This window comes from Anabas testudineus, chromosome 24, assembly GCF_900324465.2.
Source record: "Anabas testudineus chromosome 24, fAnaTes1.2, whole genome shotgun sequence".
Taxonomy (NCBI): domain Eukaryota; kingdom Metazoa; phylum Chordata; class Actinopteri; order Anabantiformes; family Anabantidae; genus Anabas; species Anabas testudineus.
Genome location: NC_046632.1, coordinates 17980793 through 17996975, shown reverse-complemented (window position 1 = coordinate 17996975; position 16183 = coordinate 17980793). Strand labels below are relative to the sequence as shown.

The window sequence follows — 16183 nt, the reverse complement described above, 5'->3', positions numbered from 1 at the left end:
AAGGTTTTTGTTTCTTTGAATAAATTATTTCTAAACTTTTTGTCTGTGTTTTTCTGGACTTGTTTTAATCCTCAGTCTGTTTTATGGGGACATTCTTGTACTTTACTGATCATTAGACGTCATTTTTTGATCCCACAGCACAAGTAAAAGTGCCAAAACTATGAAGTAAAAATACTCTGAATACTTTATTAGAGGAAAAATGGTATTAATGCCCAGTACCAACAGTAAAAGTACTGCTGTCCCTGTCAGTGTTGTACTGTTGTACATGATGTTTGCAGGTTAATACTCTGCACGGCACCATTTTACTGCTGTTGTAGTATTTTATGTACTGTTCTGTCCAGCACTGGTTTCCACTCATCAGTTTTTTAAGGGCTCGCAGGTTTACGGAGGGGTCATCTGGAATATTTGGTGCAGCTTCGTGGAGTCTTTTCTTCACTTTGAGGTTTGTTACGTTCGCTGTTGTTGTTCCACAAACTAAAACCACCAGTAAAAAGTGAAACAGGCCCCGTTTAATGCGCCGGGCTGCAGATGAACGTGTCCTGCAACCTGCAGAGAAGCAGATGGAACACGCTGCTGGGTGTTAAAATGAACTCTACCTAAAGGCACAAATAGTTGTTTTCTGCTTCTGTTCATCAGTGAACTTCAGGGATGAAGACTCACACACAGAGAGCGACACCGTTTCCATCATTCTGACTCTGTGCAACATCAAACATGACAGAAAACAATCAACATGTCGCTGAAGTAGAAACAGTCTCTGCTTTAATTTAAGGCTTTGGTCAGAAATGTTGGATGAACTGTGTCAGAACAACATTTTTATAGATAGTTTCCAGTTTTCATGTATTTTAAATATTAGACTCACTTTTAATACCTGGCTGCATATTAAAATCATTTTTACATGAAAACTAAAACAGCAGAATAAATTAGCAGCTGAAACAGAATCTGGATTCTGTGAACATGAGAAGACAGTGATCATGTAAATATAACTATTATCAACTTAAATAAAAAAGGCCTGAGGTTGTTCTGTTTGGTTTGCTGTTAAATAAACTACATTAAGAATTATGGTGGTACGCAGATTATGAGGATCACACACACACACACACACACACACACACACACGAAAAAGACTAAATAAATAATGAAGTTCTCATCAGCTGCTGTGTAAACACTTCAGTTAATCCTCAAAACAAACGACGGCTTTAAACCTGAACATCTTAAATGTACCGATTTCTCAATGCAGTTTGGTTCTGCTTGTTTTTTGTTTTTTATTATTATTATTATTCATTTTTTGTTTTTATGATTTTTCATTTCTTAAGATGTGTTTAATGTTTTTTTAACATGTTATTTAGTTCTGGTTGTAGAAGACAATCTGTTGGTTGTTTTATATTTAGTTCATTCTCAGTTTCAGACTCTTAAAATTAAACTTAATAAATAAATAAAAGTGTTTAGCAATTTCTTTAGTTTTAAAAAATCTTTCAAATCTTTTATTCTAAATCAAACATTAACTGTTTGTCTTAGTTTTACGTTCCATAATAATTAAATGTGACTTTTTATTTATAGTTGTGTTTTTTATTGTATTAAAATAAGTAAGAAACATTTTGTGGTGATTTTCTAAACGTGCAGATGTTTTAAATAAATGATTAATAATAAACCTTGATTTCTGTTTATTGGTGATAAATGTATTTTCCTCAGCTCTTTGGTAAACATGTAAACAGGAAGTGGATCAGTGCTTCTGATCTTAATCAGCTTCTTCTCCGTCGGCTCCTGAAGCTGCTCCGGTTTTTTTCACACCCTCGACCACTTGACTCCCGGGAGCCGCCTCCGTCCTTGTTAGCGACACACACACACACACACACACACACACACACACACACACACACACACACACACACACACACACACACGGCTCGTTAAAAGCATGACACACGCTCCTGGTTTCTTCTCCTCGTGGTTAAATCCTCTCCGGTCGCTCCGCGCAGCTCCGGGCTTCATGGACCAGGACCCTGCGCGGTCCGCTGCTCCTCTTTGACGGACACAAACCTGGAACTTCTTTTGTTTCCTCTCACTTTCCTCTTTTCAGTCATGTCTTTTGGCACCAACACAAAACCGGGCTTCTCCGTGAGGGACATCCTGGACCTCCCAGACTCCACCGGGACCGAAGAGACCGAGGAGGACGACACCGAGGAACCGTCCGCGGGGGTTTCCGGGTCAGAAAACGCGCATAAACTAGGATTTAACGGTCCGGATTTACTGGAGCGGGGCGGCGGGAGCTTTGGCAGGTGGAGCCGCGGAACCGGGGACGCGCACTTCTCATGTGAGTGGATTTATTTATTTATTAATTATTTATCAAAATACAGTTTTCAAAGTGCAGCTGAACCCGGATTTAACTAAAACCGTGAGTCTGAAGCTCATCTGTTAATATCAAACCAAACCGGTCTCCTCAAGTCTCCACACTTCAAATAATAATAATAATAATAATAATAATAATAATAATAATAATAATAATAATAATAATAATAAAGTGACATTAGACCTTGATTTAATCTTCACTCCTCTCCCGACATGAGCCAAACAGTCGCGCGTAAAACCAGTTGGTCACTGTCTCCAATCAGAGACGCACAGTTCAACACGGGGCTGGTTCACAGCAGCTGAAGGATTCAGAGTGAGGAACGACTGAGGAGGAGCAGTGAGACCAGTGAACAGGATCCGGACTGTGACCAGAGTCCGGACTGACTGTGACCAGAGTCCGGACTGTGACCAGAGTCCAGACTGTGACCAGAGTCCGGACTGACTGTGACCAGAGTCCGGACTGTGACCAGAGTCCGGACTGACTGTGACCAGAGTCCGGACTGACTGTGACCAGAGTCCAGACTGTGACCAGAGTCCAGACTGACTGTGACCAGAGTCCAGACTGTGACCAGAGTCCGGACTGTGACCAGAGTCCAGACTGACTGTGACCAGAGTCCGGACTGACTGTGACCAGAGTCCGGACTGACTGTGACAGAGCTGACCAGAGTCCAGACTGTGACCAGAGTCCAGACTGTGACCAGAGTCCAGACTGTGACCAGAGTCCAGACTGTGACCAGAGTCCGGACTGACTGTGACCAGAGTCCAGACTGTGACCAGAGTCCAGACTGTGACCAGAGTCCGGACTGACTGTGACCAGAGTCCAGACTGTGACCAGAGTCCAGACTGTGACCAGAGTCCAGACTGTGAGTCCGGACTGTGACCAGAGTCCGGACTGTGACCAGAGTCCGGACTGTGACCACCGTCAGTCCGTCTGTTGTTACCGTGTTTACTTGTCTTTTAAGTTCCGTGGTGTCACAGTGACCAGTACAATGAGAGTAATCAGATTACTTGTTGTCTCGCCCTGCAGCACGTGGTCTTCCCCTGGAGCCCAGTACCGAGCCCAAGTCTCCAGAACTCTCCTCGGACGAGTCCCCCAGCGCAGAGCGGGACGCTGCCGGCGGCGAAGCGCAGAAGAGCCGCGGCAGGAAGCGGCGCGTGTTGTTCTCCAAGGCGCAGACCTACGAGCTGGAGCGGCGCTTCCGGCAGCAGCGGTACCTGTCGGCCCCGGAGAGGGAGCACCTGGCCGGGCTGATCCGCCTCACCCCGAACCAGGTGAAGATCTGGTTCCAGAACCACCGCTACAAGATGAAGCGAGCCCGTGCGGAGCGCAGCCTGCAGGCGCTGCTGCCGGGCCGCCGGGTCGCCATCCCGGTCTTCCTGCGGGACGGGAAGGCCTGTGAGCGGGTCACAGCGCAGGACGTGGAGGCGACGCTGCGGTCCGGCCTGAGCCTCCCGCTCTGCGGGTACTCCCCACTGCTGCACCCCACCTTCGGCCCGGAGCACCCCGGTCGACTGCAGCATCACCCTGGGGTGCAGCAACTGGCGCACATGTACCACTGGAGCTGGTGAGGTCCGAGGGAACTTGTTATCCAAAAATACTTTAAAGTCCACGTTAGAAGCTCGTGGCTGATGTTTTTCTAAGTCTCAGTTCCATATTTCTTCTGTTTCTGTTTCTGTTTCTGTTCCTCCGACGCGCAAAACGTCTAAAACTACAGCAGAGCTCCTTCATCTGTGGATAAAACAGGTGAACTCAGACGTGGTCTGGCTCCTTCGGACAAAACGGTTCTGTGTGTTTTCTAAATCTATTTATAATGTTGACTGGTGAACTGTTTTGTAATAAACTGTATATTTATGACCGTGGAGCACAAAATGTATTTATTTCAGAATCATTTGATGCATGTTTGTTTGTGCTGCTGAATTTCTAAATAATATTAATTGTAATAAGAAACCAAGTGATCTTTTAGTCTTTTATTTAACCTTGAACTTGTTTTAACCTGTTTTAATGTTCTGGTTTGTTTAATATTAACCTTTGTTTAATATTCAGACATTAAATGTGAATGTTTATCATCTTCAAGTGTCTCTATTCTGTCTTTAATATGTTTAATATGTTGCTACAGTATGATGGAGTGAAGTAAATGAAAACACTACAGTCATCAGAGTAATGTGAACACATGTTGTAGGTTTTTAGAACATTCCAGAAATTCAAAAAGGGAAAATTTCCTCTTTTGTGAATGAAGTTTGGTGAGTTTCAGCCTTTTTAGGAAAAATAAAATGAGCTTATACGAGTTGTGGTCATTTTTATAAATGACCTTCTTTCAGTATTTTTACCACCAGTTGTCCCTGAATGAACCTAAGGGGTCGTAGTCCGAGTGCATTACTACAGTATTTAAGGTAAACACCCGTTTGACCTCTGAACCTCCACTATTATTCCGTCTGGAATTGATTTGACATGATGCATAATCTTAAATGTATCAGTGTCTAACAGCTCTGTGTTTCCCAGGAGTGATGTAAAAGACACACGGGGATATCTGTAAAATATTCACGTTCCTGTTCAGAGTTATGTATAATTATAACATCTGAACCTCTCAGCTGTTAGCTTAGCTTAGCATAAAGACTGGTAATGGGGGGGAAAGCTAGCCAAGCTCAGTCCAAGGTTTTTAGGTTTTTGTTATAACAGGAGCCTTAAAGGAGGCGGCTGGATTTTATGAGCCAACCATCTTCCTGCTGGTCAGACAGAGACTGTTCATCTTCTACTTTAACTCTGGACGATTAAAGAATATGAGATAAAACAAAAATTTTATTTGATTAAAAAAATGAACTTTTTTGCTTCTCATTAAAAAAATTCTGTATCTTTGAATCTGTAAATTTAGTTTAACTTGCTTAGAACCACACGTATCCTGCAGATCACACCTCTATGAGTTCACTGTCAGACCAGGATCAGCTTCTACAAACCAGCTCGTAGCTTTCAGCTCTACACAAACATCATTCTTTACGGAAAACAAGGGATGACAGGGATTTGTAAGTGGAGCAGGACTTTAAAGACCTTATGACATGTTTGATGTTTGCTGATATTAAAAGTTTACACAAGTTTGAAGCGTTTCTGTTCTCTAAGTTTGTGAAAGTGACGACTTCATGCTTTAAAATAACAATTTTCATGTATTTCTGCAGAGGCGTTCAATATCCAAACTTCATTGGGATTTTATTAAGTTTATTTTTGCTTTCTTACAATTGATTGAGTTTCTATGTTTTATTTCTCCTGGTTTTTTTTTATATCACTGTATAATTTACGTGTCACCTTTGTTAAAACAACTCCTGCAGTGTTGTGTTGACTTTTTAGTGAATTAAAAAGTTATTATAACATTGAAATGTCACTTCTTAAAAAGTGGAAAATATGTTAGACGTTCTGAATGTCACGGTTCATCTCAAGCTCTGGGTTTGTTGGTGTAAATGTGGCGTTTAAGTGCTGTTATTGTGAATTATTGTGAACTTTAAATTAAACAGCATAAACTAAGCAACAGGAATTTGTTTCTTTTGAATATTTGGTTTCTCTCTAAACATCTGACAGGATTAAAACATCTTCTCTGCAGCAGACGACTTCATTCAGCACAAGAAAACCGTCTATTTACTGTGTCGTGACAAAGGAGAGAAAGACACCCCCCAGCCCCACTGTGTGTGTTTGGGGGTGTGGGGGGACCCTGTGTGCTGGGGTCACAGGTCAGCTCATCTCAGGGAGGGTGGGGTGAGGCTGAGGGTGGGGGTGTCAGAGCTTTGAGACAGTTATAATGTGTCACGTGCTGCTTTAAAAGAGAAGAAGAAGAAGAAGAAGAAGAAGAAGAAGAAGAAGAAGAAGAAGAAGAAGAAGAAGAATGAGTGGAAGCCTAAAGGGGCAGTCTGGTGTTTTTGGTTTGTTTTGTCTTATTTAACATTTTTAGTAATAAATTAAAACACACGTCTGCTTGTGGTCTATATTTCTGTTCATGTTCGGAAACAAAAAATGATTAAAACACATCTTCAGGTGGCTCAAGATGTTTTTTAATCATAATCTGGGTTTACTCCAGGTCGTCGGTCACAAACAAACAATCACACCAATAAACAGTTTAGAGCCACAAGAAACTAAAGGTGTCTGGACTGTGATGGAGTAATAGTAGAAGTAAATGAGTAAATAAAGAAGTGAACTTCAAACTTGTACTTCAAACTTGTACTTCAATGTTGTACTTCAAACTTGTACTTCAAACTTGTACTTCAGTGCCACATCTGCTGCTGACAGGTCACAGACTGACTGTCTTGGACTGACTCATTTAGATGATGAGGAAAATGTTCCTCTCTCTCCTTCCAGTATCACAGATGATCAGAACTAATAATAGTTCAACTACTGCAGTTAAAACAGAAATGATTAAATGTTCCCGTCTTATCTTCCATTCCAACATCTTCTGTGCAGTACTTGTAATGTACTGTAAAACTTGTAAAACTTAAATTATTTTTATATTATACTGTATAATTATCTGTGTATTATTCAAGGAGAGAAGCATCATTCACTTTATTGTATATTTAATATATTATATTATACTTTCTGCCTCATATTTATGTATTTACAGTCTATTTTTCTGTTTTACTAGTATTACTTCATGTCTACTTCTTGATATTTTTTTAAATTCTAACACCTTTATTTAATTGATGTCTTTTTATTTATGGCTCAGTTCTAATTGAAAAAGCTGCATCACTGAGCCAGAAGGTGGCAGCAGGAGCTCGATCAAAACACACTGAACTGCAGTCTGTGTTGTGTTTTACACGTTTTTACTGCTGAAAGAAATTATTTCTAAAACCTGGAGAAAATATCTACAAATGTAAAAGTGTAGAAATACTCTGTTACAAGTCTTAAAAAGATTTATTTAAAGTACAAAAACTACTCGTTGTACAGAGAAATGTTAATATGATCTATTAATTAGAGTCTGTTTTCATTAATATTCTCTCTAAAGCTGTTTGATACGTGTAAAGAGGGAAAACTAGAAATATCTGCATCTGAAGTAATCGAGTAAAGTAAAATAGAATAATTAGATAGTTTGGTTCAATAATCACGACTCACAGGTTTTTGTTGACTCAGCTTTAAATGTCCCACTGAAGCTTTCTTCTCTGTGATTGGTCGTTAACAGCCCCGTTGTCAAGGTTACAACAGACAGAGATTTACCTGAAACAGGTGAGTCCCTGTTGTGGGAGCACGTGGAGTCCTGCAGCTGATCAGGGTCACAGCAAAAACCAAATATCACCACCTGCTGGTCTGGAGGGGAAACGCTCAGGTCCGACTGGAAAACACCTGAGAAGTAAAGTCCCACAGCTCAGGTGTAAAAATAACGACAGGTGCTGGAACTGAGACACACAGATACTTCAGTAACAGTACTACTACACCCTGTACTTGTAAACGTAATACTCAGGTTAAAGGTAAAAGGTACTGGCCAAAGACGTACTCCAGAAACACCACTTCAAATCATGAAATTGAAGTACTCAGTTGGAGTATAAGTACTTCAAAACTGTGTTTAGGTACAGTATGTATGTGAGTATGTGTACTTTGTTACTTTCTACCTCTAGAAGTATAAAGTAATATAAAATTACAATATTCAAGTACAACTACTTCACTAAGTACAGAGTAAATGTAGTCAGTTACTTTGCAGCACTATAAGTATAAAGTAATAAAAAAAGTAAATGCTTCAGTAAAAGTACTTAAATATTGAGCCTGAGTACAGTACCTGAGTAAATGTACTTATATATATAGTATAAACTAATGTGACATGATAAAGTATTTGTACTTTAACATTTGAATGACGTTTGTCAGTGAATGTACTTGGTTAATTTAGTACTGTTACAAGCACTAGTAAATGTACTTTAAAAGTACATAAGTAAATGTAGTTACTTTCTAGCACTAGATGTATAATAATATAATATAATATAATATAATATAATATAATATAATATAATATCATATCATATCATATCATATCATATCATATCATATCATATCATATCATATCATAATATAATATAATATAATATAATATAATATAATATAATATAATATAATATAATATAATATAATATAATAAAATAAAATATAATATAATATAATATAATATAATATAATATTATATTATAATATTATATCATATCATATCATATCATATCATATCATATCATATCATATCATATCATATCATATCATATCATATCATATAAAGTAATAAAATATGAACAGCAGTTGAAGTAACTTAATAACTGAAGTAATGTTAATAAGAAAATAAAGAGCAGTTCATTCATAAAGTGACAAACTTCTATTTTAATTTAATTAAATGATATTTCACTAGTTCGTTCAGGTTCTGGTGTGAAATCTGTAAATAAAACAAACATTAATAAATTCAATAATAACCTCCTGGTGGCGCTCTGAGCTCCTGAGTCTCATAAACAAAGAGCTCCTGTTTCCTAACGGGTCTTTAACCTCTGCTGAGACACGGCGCCGTGACCTCCGTCGACCCCCACACAGACTCACTGAATGATTTCTGAAGAGCACTTCTGGACGTGTGACCTCTGACCTTTCCCTGCACTGCAGCCAGGTGGAGATGGAGCCTCGTTCTCCTCCAGCTACAGAAAAACATCAGAGATTAAAAAGGGTTTAAAACACGGTGGAGCCCGTCGGACCGGTTCTGAACGAGTTCACTTCCTGAATGACGTTTGCATGAAGCTGCTACAACAACAAAACAGTTTTTAAAGCAGAATTATTGAATTATTATTATTATTAAATATTTAAACGTCTGATGATACAGTTTGTTTCACACAGTCACAGTGAGTTTGAATGATGCTGGTGGTGAAACGTTCAGGTTCAGTCGGGATCATTTTCTTGGTTCTACCGTCTCACAGCATCAGTGTGGAAACCGGTTCATCTCCATCCGGCTCAGGGCTGGTGTGTGTGTGTGTGTGTGTTTCCAGCTGTGAAGTAAGATTAATTTTCTTTTCTTTTCCTGAAGATGAGTCATAAAACATCAGTGACACTGTTAAAAGTCAGAATCTGACTTTGGACGACGTTTGTATGTTCACAGACGACCAGCCCCAGTCTGCAGCAGGACGGGTGGTGCTGCTCCATTTGGACGTAGTTCAGCCACAGGAAGTTTCCACAAGCTGAGCATTTTTCTAACTTTCACGAGCCAGGTGGTCTGGACGCTCTGCCCTCCTCCTCCTGGTTGGAGTGGGCTGCCTGTTCAAGAGGCGTTCCAGGGGCCCCAGCTGCTTGGCCTAAAGCTCCTCCAGAGAGCCGAGGATTAAACTGAGGGGAGACGCTCAGAGACGGAGGAAATGAAAGGACATGATGAGGCAGGAAACGTAAAAGGAGGCAGAGGAGAAAAAAGGATGCACACAAATATAAGCCGCTGAAGTGTCTCCCCCACCTTTGGGTTCGGTCAGAGAGGAGATGCCACAGGTGGTTTAGCTCAGAGCACATCAGATGAGAAGCAGGTTTCAAGAAGAAGCCGATAAAAGAAAAATGTTTTCAAAGGCAGCCGTGAAATATTTGTAACGTTTCTTTTAAATGACGAAGAAACGAGGATCAGTGTGTTTGAGAGGAACCGTAGACCAGACTCAATGCAAAAAACACTCACTTTATTAACAGGAGCTCGCTTCAGACCTTTGACTCACCACATACATGAAGTTAGGAGTTTAAGTCTCTTTGGAGGTGATTAGAAAGTGAACATCAGCAGATCATGATAAATCCACAACATGAGTGTTTTTAATGCAGTAAATACAGTATTCAGTATTTCTGACCATGAATTAATAACTAATCCCTAAAATCCTCCCCCACCTGTCTAATATAAGACTCATCGACTCAAAAAGACACTAAACAACTTGAGTTTTGTCTCTGTGTTCTTGTTTTTCAGTTTTGTCTTTAGGATCCTTCGTCTCGTTGTAGTTTTATTTGTATTTTTCAAACCTATTCTGTCTGTTTTTGATTAATTTTTGTTTTTCCACCTTCAAATAACAGATATTAACACTCACTGCATATAGAGGCTGGGGTGGGGGGGGGGGGGGCTCGGGCCCTTCCATCCATGATTATAACACCAAAGAAACAAAATATTAAATAATAATAGTTTTTGCCTTTATTAAACATTTTATCTCCCACCACCCTCAGGGGTTTGTACCACCCCTGGTCCCCCCTTGCTCCTGCCCCTGTACCCTTGATGAAGGACTTTGGTTCGAGTCGACATTAACTGTAGCTTGGTGTTAAAAATAAAACTAACTAAATAATCTGAACCACTACTTATTACATAGAAATTAGTAACTCTAACATTGTTAATAAAATAAAAAATCCAAATGGTTCAGGATCAGAGCTGCATGACTTTTATTTTGGAACATAAATAACTTTAATGCTAAAATTCAGCCACACAGTTGATTTAGCTGCAGATGAACTCACTTAAACACTGTGAAGTGTCTCATATTGAAACAGAATGAGGTCGTGGACGCTGCTGCTTCCTCACAAAGATAAATGGAGATTTCTTAGAAGCTCCGGAGACGAAACCCGACTCCTTCACAGACGGATTCATCTTTAAGTCGAGTTCAAACTAACAGAAGAAAGATTCTCGTCTTCTTTACAGAGGTTTTCTGTGTTTGATTTCAGATCCAGGTTCTGTTCTGCACAAACCTGTGGTTAGAAAAGAGAAAAGAGAAAAGAAAAGTTCAACATATGATCAAATCAAAAACTATGTGTGAGTAAAACAACACGTCGCTGCCGACCACAGAGTGAACGAGGTGGTTTTAGAAAGAAGCTGGTTCAGAACTATCTAGTTCGTTTCAGAGTCTCCTCCAAACTGCTGCTCTGTAACTTATTTAAACCTAAATAAATTATATTTAATACTGAACTTAACATATAAAACAGTTACCATGTGTTTCATTATATTAATTATCATTAAATACCTGAGATTCTACAGTAACTTCAGTGCAGCTCATGTTAAATTCAACTGAACTCCACTGACTTTTTCTAAAATAACCTCCCACATTTGTCCTTTTGAATCTTTATCTGACAAAACTACAGGAAAGAAAAAACATTTGAAATGTTTTGACTGAATTGTTTTTTGTATATTTGAGCTCATTTTACTTTGATGAAGCAAAGAACTCAACAGAAGCTTCTTCAGAGTCCGAGGTCACGCTGCTGTGCAGAGAGAGGCTGAAATGTCCCGACTTCCTGGTAAAACATGTTCACGGCAGCACGTTTCTCTAAAATCCTAATGACAGATGCTGGATTTTGGTGTTTCTGCACAGACTTGATGTTTGGTGTTGTGAAGTTCTAAACTCTGGTCGTCCACCTCCCAATGACTTTAGAGACGTCCGCTTGTGTTTCAGCATCAAACTCTAAACGTGCTCATCTTTAGTAAAACTCAAGTTTTTTTGTACTTTTATCCGTTTTTTTGTTTTTGCAGCTTTTAACAAGGTTCAGATTAATTTGAAACTCACTTTAAACGAGGTCATGGGTCATCATGAGCTCAGCGTCCCAGCAGCTGACAGATCTGTGTAACACAGCAGTGATCTCGTCAGGTCGTCCCTGTATGAATATTTCATATATCACAGGATTTAAATAAATTAATTCATCGTGACAGTGAATCCAGGAACTTTAGTGGAATATCGAACTCTCAAATACATCAATGTGGTTTATAAAGTTTACAAAACAGGTAAAGATCCTTTAAACGTCTGGAAATTAATATAAAATAACAGAGATTTTCAGTATAAGTACATTTAATCAAATAAGAAAACCTCATTGAAAAATGATTAGAACAACATTTAAAAGCTGCAGTGATAATAAAACATCACTTGAAATAATTAGATTGATCAGGACTAATATTATGATTATTATTGAAGCAAAAGGTGCAAATGAAAACTTCTCTAAGTCATTTCTTAACATTTATATTGAATTTAAACTCATTTAAAACAACATTATGACCTCAAACTGTTTACACAGGTTCTTCTACCTGAACCGCTTCACTGATGTTAACATTTAAAAACGTGTTGGATCAGATTAACCAGATGTTTCTAGCACATCTGTAAACACCACCACACCAGCTGTCTCCTCTCTTACCGCTTCAAGCAGCACCACACTCCGGGTCCGGGTCCGGGTCCCGGTCCCGGTCCGGTCCCGGTCCGTCCGCTCTCGGTTCTTCCTGCAGCTGAGCGGTTCCAGCTCCACCGGAGAGCAACAAGCGACAAGACTCGGTTTTAATCCGCCGCCGGGAAAAAGGAGAAACTACAAAGGGGACGTGAAGTGACGTGATGCTGCAGGTCAGCAGGTGATTGGCTGAGAACCGGGACGGAGCCCCGAGCTGCGGGTTTAATGGTTCAGAACCAGAATCAGGTCCAGAGCTGAAGACAAGACAAGAACAGAGGGACAGAAGAGTTTGAATAATCGGAATTAAAGTGGTTATTACATCGAAACACTGAAATCTACTCGGAAGTTTTTATTTATTTTGTCCAAAAAAATCCTCAAAAATATTTAATCTAAAACCGAAAAACTTGTCGTTTGATTTAAGTTTTCGTTTGAAATAAATAAAAATACAGAAAACAAATCAATAAATGACAAATAATGATCATTTAAATAATAAATGAATGAAGTAAACAAATATTAACCGCAGAAAACTGATTGATTAATAAAAACAACATTCAGGACTTAAATACGGTTCAACTAAGTTAACGTGAAATAAACAACTTAAACACACTCAGTAAATATAATAATAATAATAATATGATTTATTTTCTAACTCCTACAAAATAGTAAAAAACTTAAAGAAAAAAAAAACTAACGAAGAAACAAAAACTCTCCACGAAAAAAAGTTTAAACACAGAGTTTCAGTTTCAGTCCTGGAAAAAAAATCCAAGTTCCATTTCAGATGATTAAAAATCATCAGGACGAGTTTGAATTTAGAGAAAAACACTTTGTTGAAAACGAACTGGTTGAAAAAACAGTGAGAAAAAAACGAAGAGGAACTGATTCAAGTCTGAAACTGTGTTTAAGAACAGAGGAGAAGCTGCAGGTGTCACAGAGAAGGACGTTTGGACACAAGGACAGAAAACCAAACGAATCCCAGCGTGTTGCTAAGTGACCATAACTTTTTTATTGCAGCTAAATATGAAATGAACGTCAGAAATAAAGACGACGTGACGTTTAGTGAGCGGACAGGTGAGTTCAGGACCAAACATCCACTGTTTGTTGAGAAAAGTCAATGAGCTGATCTGAGTTTGGAGGAATCTGAGGTTGAGCTGAACATCATCATCCTCATCATCATCCTCATCATCCTCATCATCAGCAGCAGCAGCAGGAACTCGGTCCAAACCATCTCTCCACTTACCTCTGTCATGTCAATTGTCATTGTTGGCTGCGGTGTCCACGTCGCTCCGCCCCTCCATGTGCTGGAGTCCAGCGGGATAAGGGCGACTCGCCTCCTCCTGCATCCGATCAGCTGGACTTCTTCCCAGGGAGAGAAGAAGCAACAAACCGGTGGGAGGGAGGGGGACGCAGGCAGAACAAACCGAGCAGGCAGAGGCAGCAGCGGACCGGACCGGAGGGCACGGGGTGGCCGCACCATGTCCTTGAGCCCAAAACACTCCACTCCCTTCTCAGTCACAGACATTTTGAGCCCGATGGAGGACAGCTACCGCAGGTTTGGAGGCATGGATCCCGCAGCGGGGGGCCTCGGGTCCCCACTGGGCGCCTACAGGCAGCAGCAGGTCTCCCAGCCCGGTATGCAGCATCAGCACCAGCCGCAGCAGCATCAACCGCCTCATCTCCACCACCATCACCATCATCACCACCACCACCACTTGTCCTCTTCCTCTTCATCCTCATCCTCCTCCTCTTCCTCAGCCACCGCGGCCGCAGCTCTGGGAGCCGGCGGGCCTTACCACGTACCCCACGGGGTGCCGCAGTTCTCCGGGGCCGTCGGCGGGTTCTGCAACGGCGGCATCGGCAACGTCGGAGAGCTGCCGTCCTACCAGGACACGGTGAGGAGCGGAGGGGCGGCGGCGGCGGCGGCGTGGTACAGCAACCCGGAACCGAGATACCCGACAAGTAAGAGGAAGTTCAATTAAAAGTTTAATGTTCGTTTGTTGCTTTTACGCACAAGAAACCTGAAAACAACTCAGCACTTGATTATTATTATTGTTAATTTTTAGGATTTTAAAGTCACCATACGATTTATTTTGAATCCTGAATGATGTTTATTATTTGTCATCAGCTACTTTTTGTTCGTTTTGTGATTTTTCGTTTTTCAAATTTTTTAAATTAACATTAATCAGTTTTATCCTGATTTTAAGCCCAACAACAACAACTTCTAGTGTAGTCAGTTAAATTCAGCAACTTTTATTCTTTAAACATCAATTACTTTTTCTCTAAGTTTCCAGATTCATGGGGCCCTCACCCGGAATGAATATGCCCGGGATGGTGGGCAGTCTGGCCGGGATGGACTCCACCGCCAAGTCCATGGTGACTCTTCACGCCGCGCCGCGCAGGAAGCGGCGGGTGCTCTTCTCACAGGCGCAGGTGTACGAGCTGGAGCGGCGCTTCAAGCAGCAGAAATACCTGTCGGCCCCGGAGAGGGAGCACCTAGCCGGACTGATCCACCTCACCCCGAACCAGGTTAAGATCTGGTTTCAGAACCACCGCTACAAGCTGAAGCGGCAGGCCAAGGACAAGGCCGCGCAGCAGATACAACAGGAGGAAAGCGGCGGAGCTCTGTGCGCGTCGACCCGCCGCTCCTCCTCCGAGTCCCCGGTTCTCTCCAAGAACGGAAAGGACTGTCGGACCGACTCCAGCGGCTCCAACCAGAGCGTGAACAGACAGAGCGGCTCAGGTGAGGCCCTGACGGTCACCCCGCAGCAGCAGCAACAGGCGAACCAACTGTCGTCCACGGAGGAGCTGGAGGACCTGTCCCCCAGTCCGCCGTTGGGACTGCACGGTCAGATCAACATGACGCAGACGGACGCGGCGCTAATCGAGTACACCAACAGCATGATCGGCTCCAATTTACTGTACGGGAGAACTTGGTAGAGATACAGGGAAGACAGCAGGCGGGATCGGACCTCTGGGCATAATTCCCACGTTGGATTTGTCTGAAGCTGCTGGAAGAAAAAACAAAGGCCCCGATTTCTTTTTTTATAATTCCCGTGCGTAAAATTCTGGTTCTTTTACGCACAGACGGACTCAAATGACACCGAGTGATTTTGAGCAATAAGGTGCAAAAAGAAGCTGTATATTAGAGCCGTGAACCTGAACTAAATGTTGATGTGATTTCTTTTCTTCCTTTTTTAATTCTTTTGTAAATGACGATGAGACTGCTGCTGCTGCTGAAGCTCATGAGACAAAACCACAGAATCTAGTTTGAGCAGATTCCGGACGAGGCACCTTCTCTGTGCATTCCTTTTATTTCTACAGCTAATTAAATTATTGCAGGTTTATATCTGAAGCTAATACAAAGTGGAGCAATAGAAGTCGGTTTAAAAGACAAACCATAAACCCGGGGAGGAACGACAGCGGGGGCTCAGTTCGGACTGAAACCAACTGAGAAATATTTTCCTTAAAAGTGAGTCATTAAACCTCATTTGTTACAGCTGATTTTAATTTGTTTTCAGAATTGAATAAATGATATTTTCATTTTGGACATTTCGTTTTTCTTGTTAAACTTAAAAGATTCGTTTGAATTTCTATCGTTTTTTTTTTTTGTGGCTTTAAACGGGGCGTAAATTTAAATTGAACCAAAACATGAGTCAGATATTCTGCAGTCAAATCTGCAAAAATGTATTAACACCAGTGACTTGTAGGTGT

The 16183-nt window shown here is 40.9% G+C and overlaps 2 protein-coding genes across 2 annotated transcripts; both read left to right on the top strand.

Moving 5' to 3' along the window:
* The first annotated feature begins 2079 nt into the window (after positions 1–2079).
* On the top strand, positions 2080–3915 carry nkx2.2b (NK2 homeobox 2b). Its single transcript, XM_026341748.1, has 2 exons — positions 2080–2311; positions 3374–3915. The coding sequence occupies exons 1-2, from the start codon at positions 2080–2082 to the stop codon at positions 3913–3915; spliced, it is 774 nt and encodes a 257-aa protein (XP_026197533.1).
* Positions 3916–13734: 9819 nt separating this feature from the next.
* Positions 13735–15869, top strand: nkx2.4b (NK2 homeobox 4b). The gene is made up of 2 exons (XM_026341600.1): positions 13735–14431; positions 14757–15869. Exons 1-2 carry the CDS (start codon positions 13948–13950, stop codon positions 15407–15409), a joined length of 1137 nt encoding a protein of 378 aa, XP_026197385.1. The 5' UTR covers positions 13735–13947; the 3' UTR covers positions 15410–15869.
* The last annotated feature ends 314 nt before the right edge of the window (positions 15870–16183 follow it).

Excerpts from the sequence above, each read along its gene's own strand:
- nkx2.2b (XM_026341748.1), top strand. The coding sequence starts at position 2,080 with ATGTCTTTTGGCACCAACACAAAACCGGGCTTCTCCGTGAGGGACATC. Across the intron at positions 2,312-3,373 it reads CGGGGACGCGCACTTCTCAT|CACGTGGTCTTCCCCTGGAG; the intron begins GTGAGTGGATTT and ends CTCGCCCTGCAG.
- nkx2.4b (XM_026341600.1), top strand. The coding sequence starts at position 13,948 with ATGTCCTTGAGCCCAAAACACTCCACTCCCTTCTCAGTCACAGACATT. Across the intron at positions 14,432-14,756 it reads GGAACCGAGATACCCGACAA|TTTCCAGATTCATGGGGCCC; the intron begins GTAAGAGGAAGT and ends TTTTTCTCTAAG.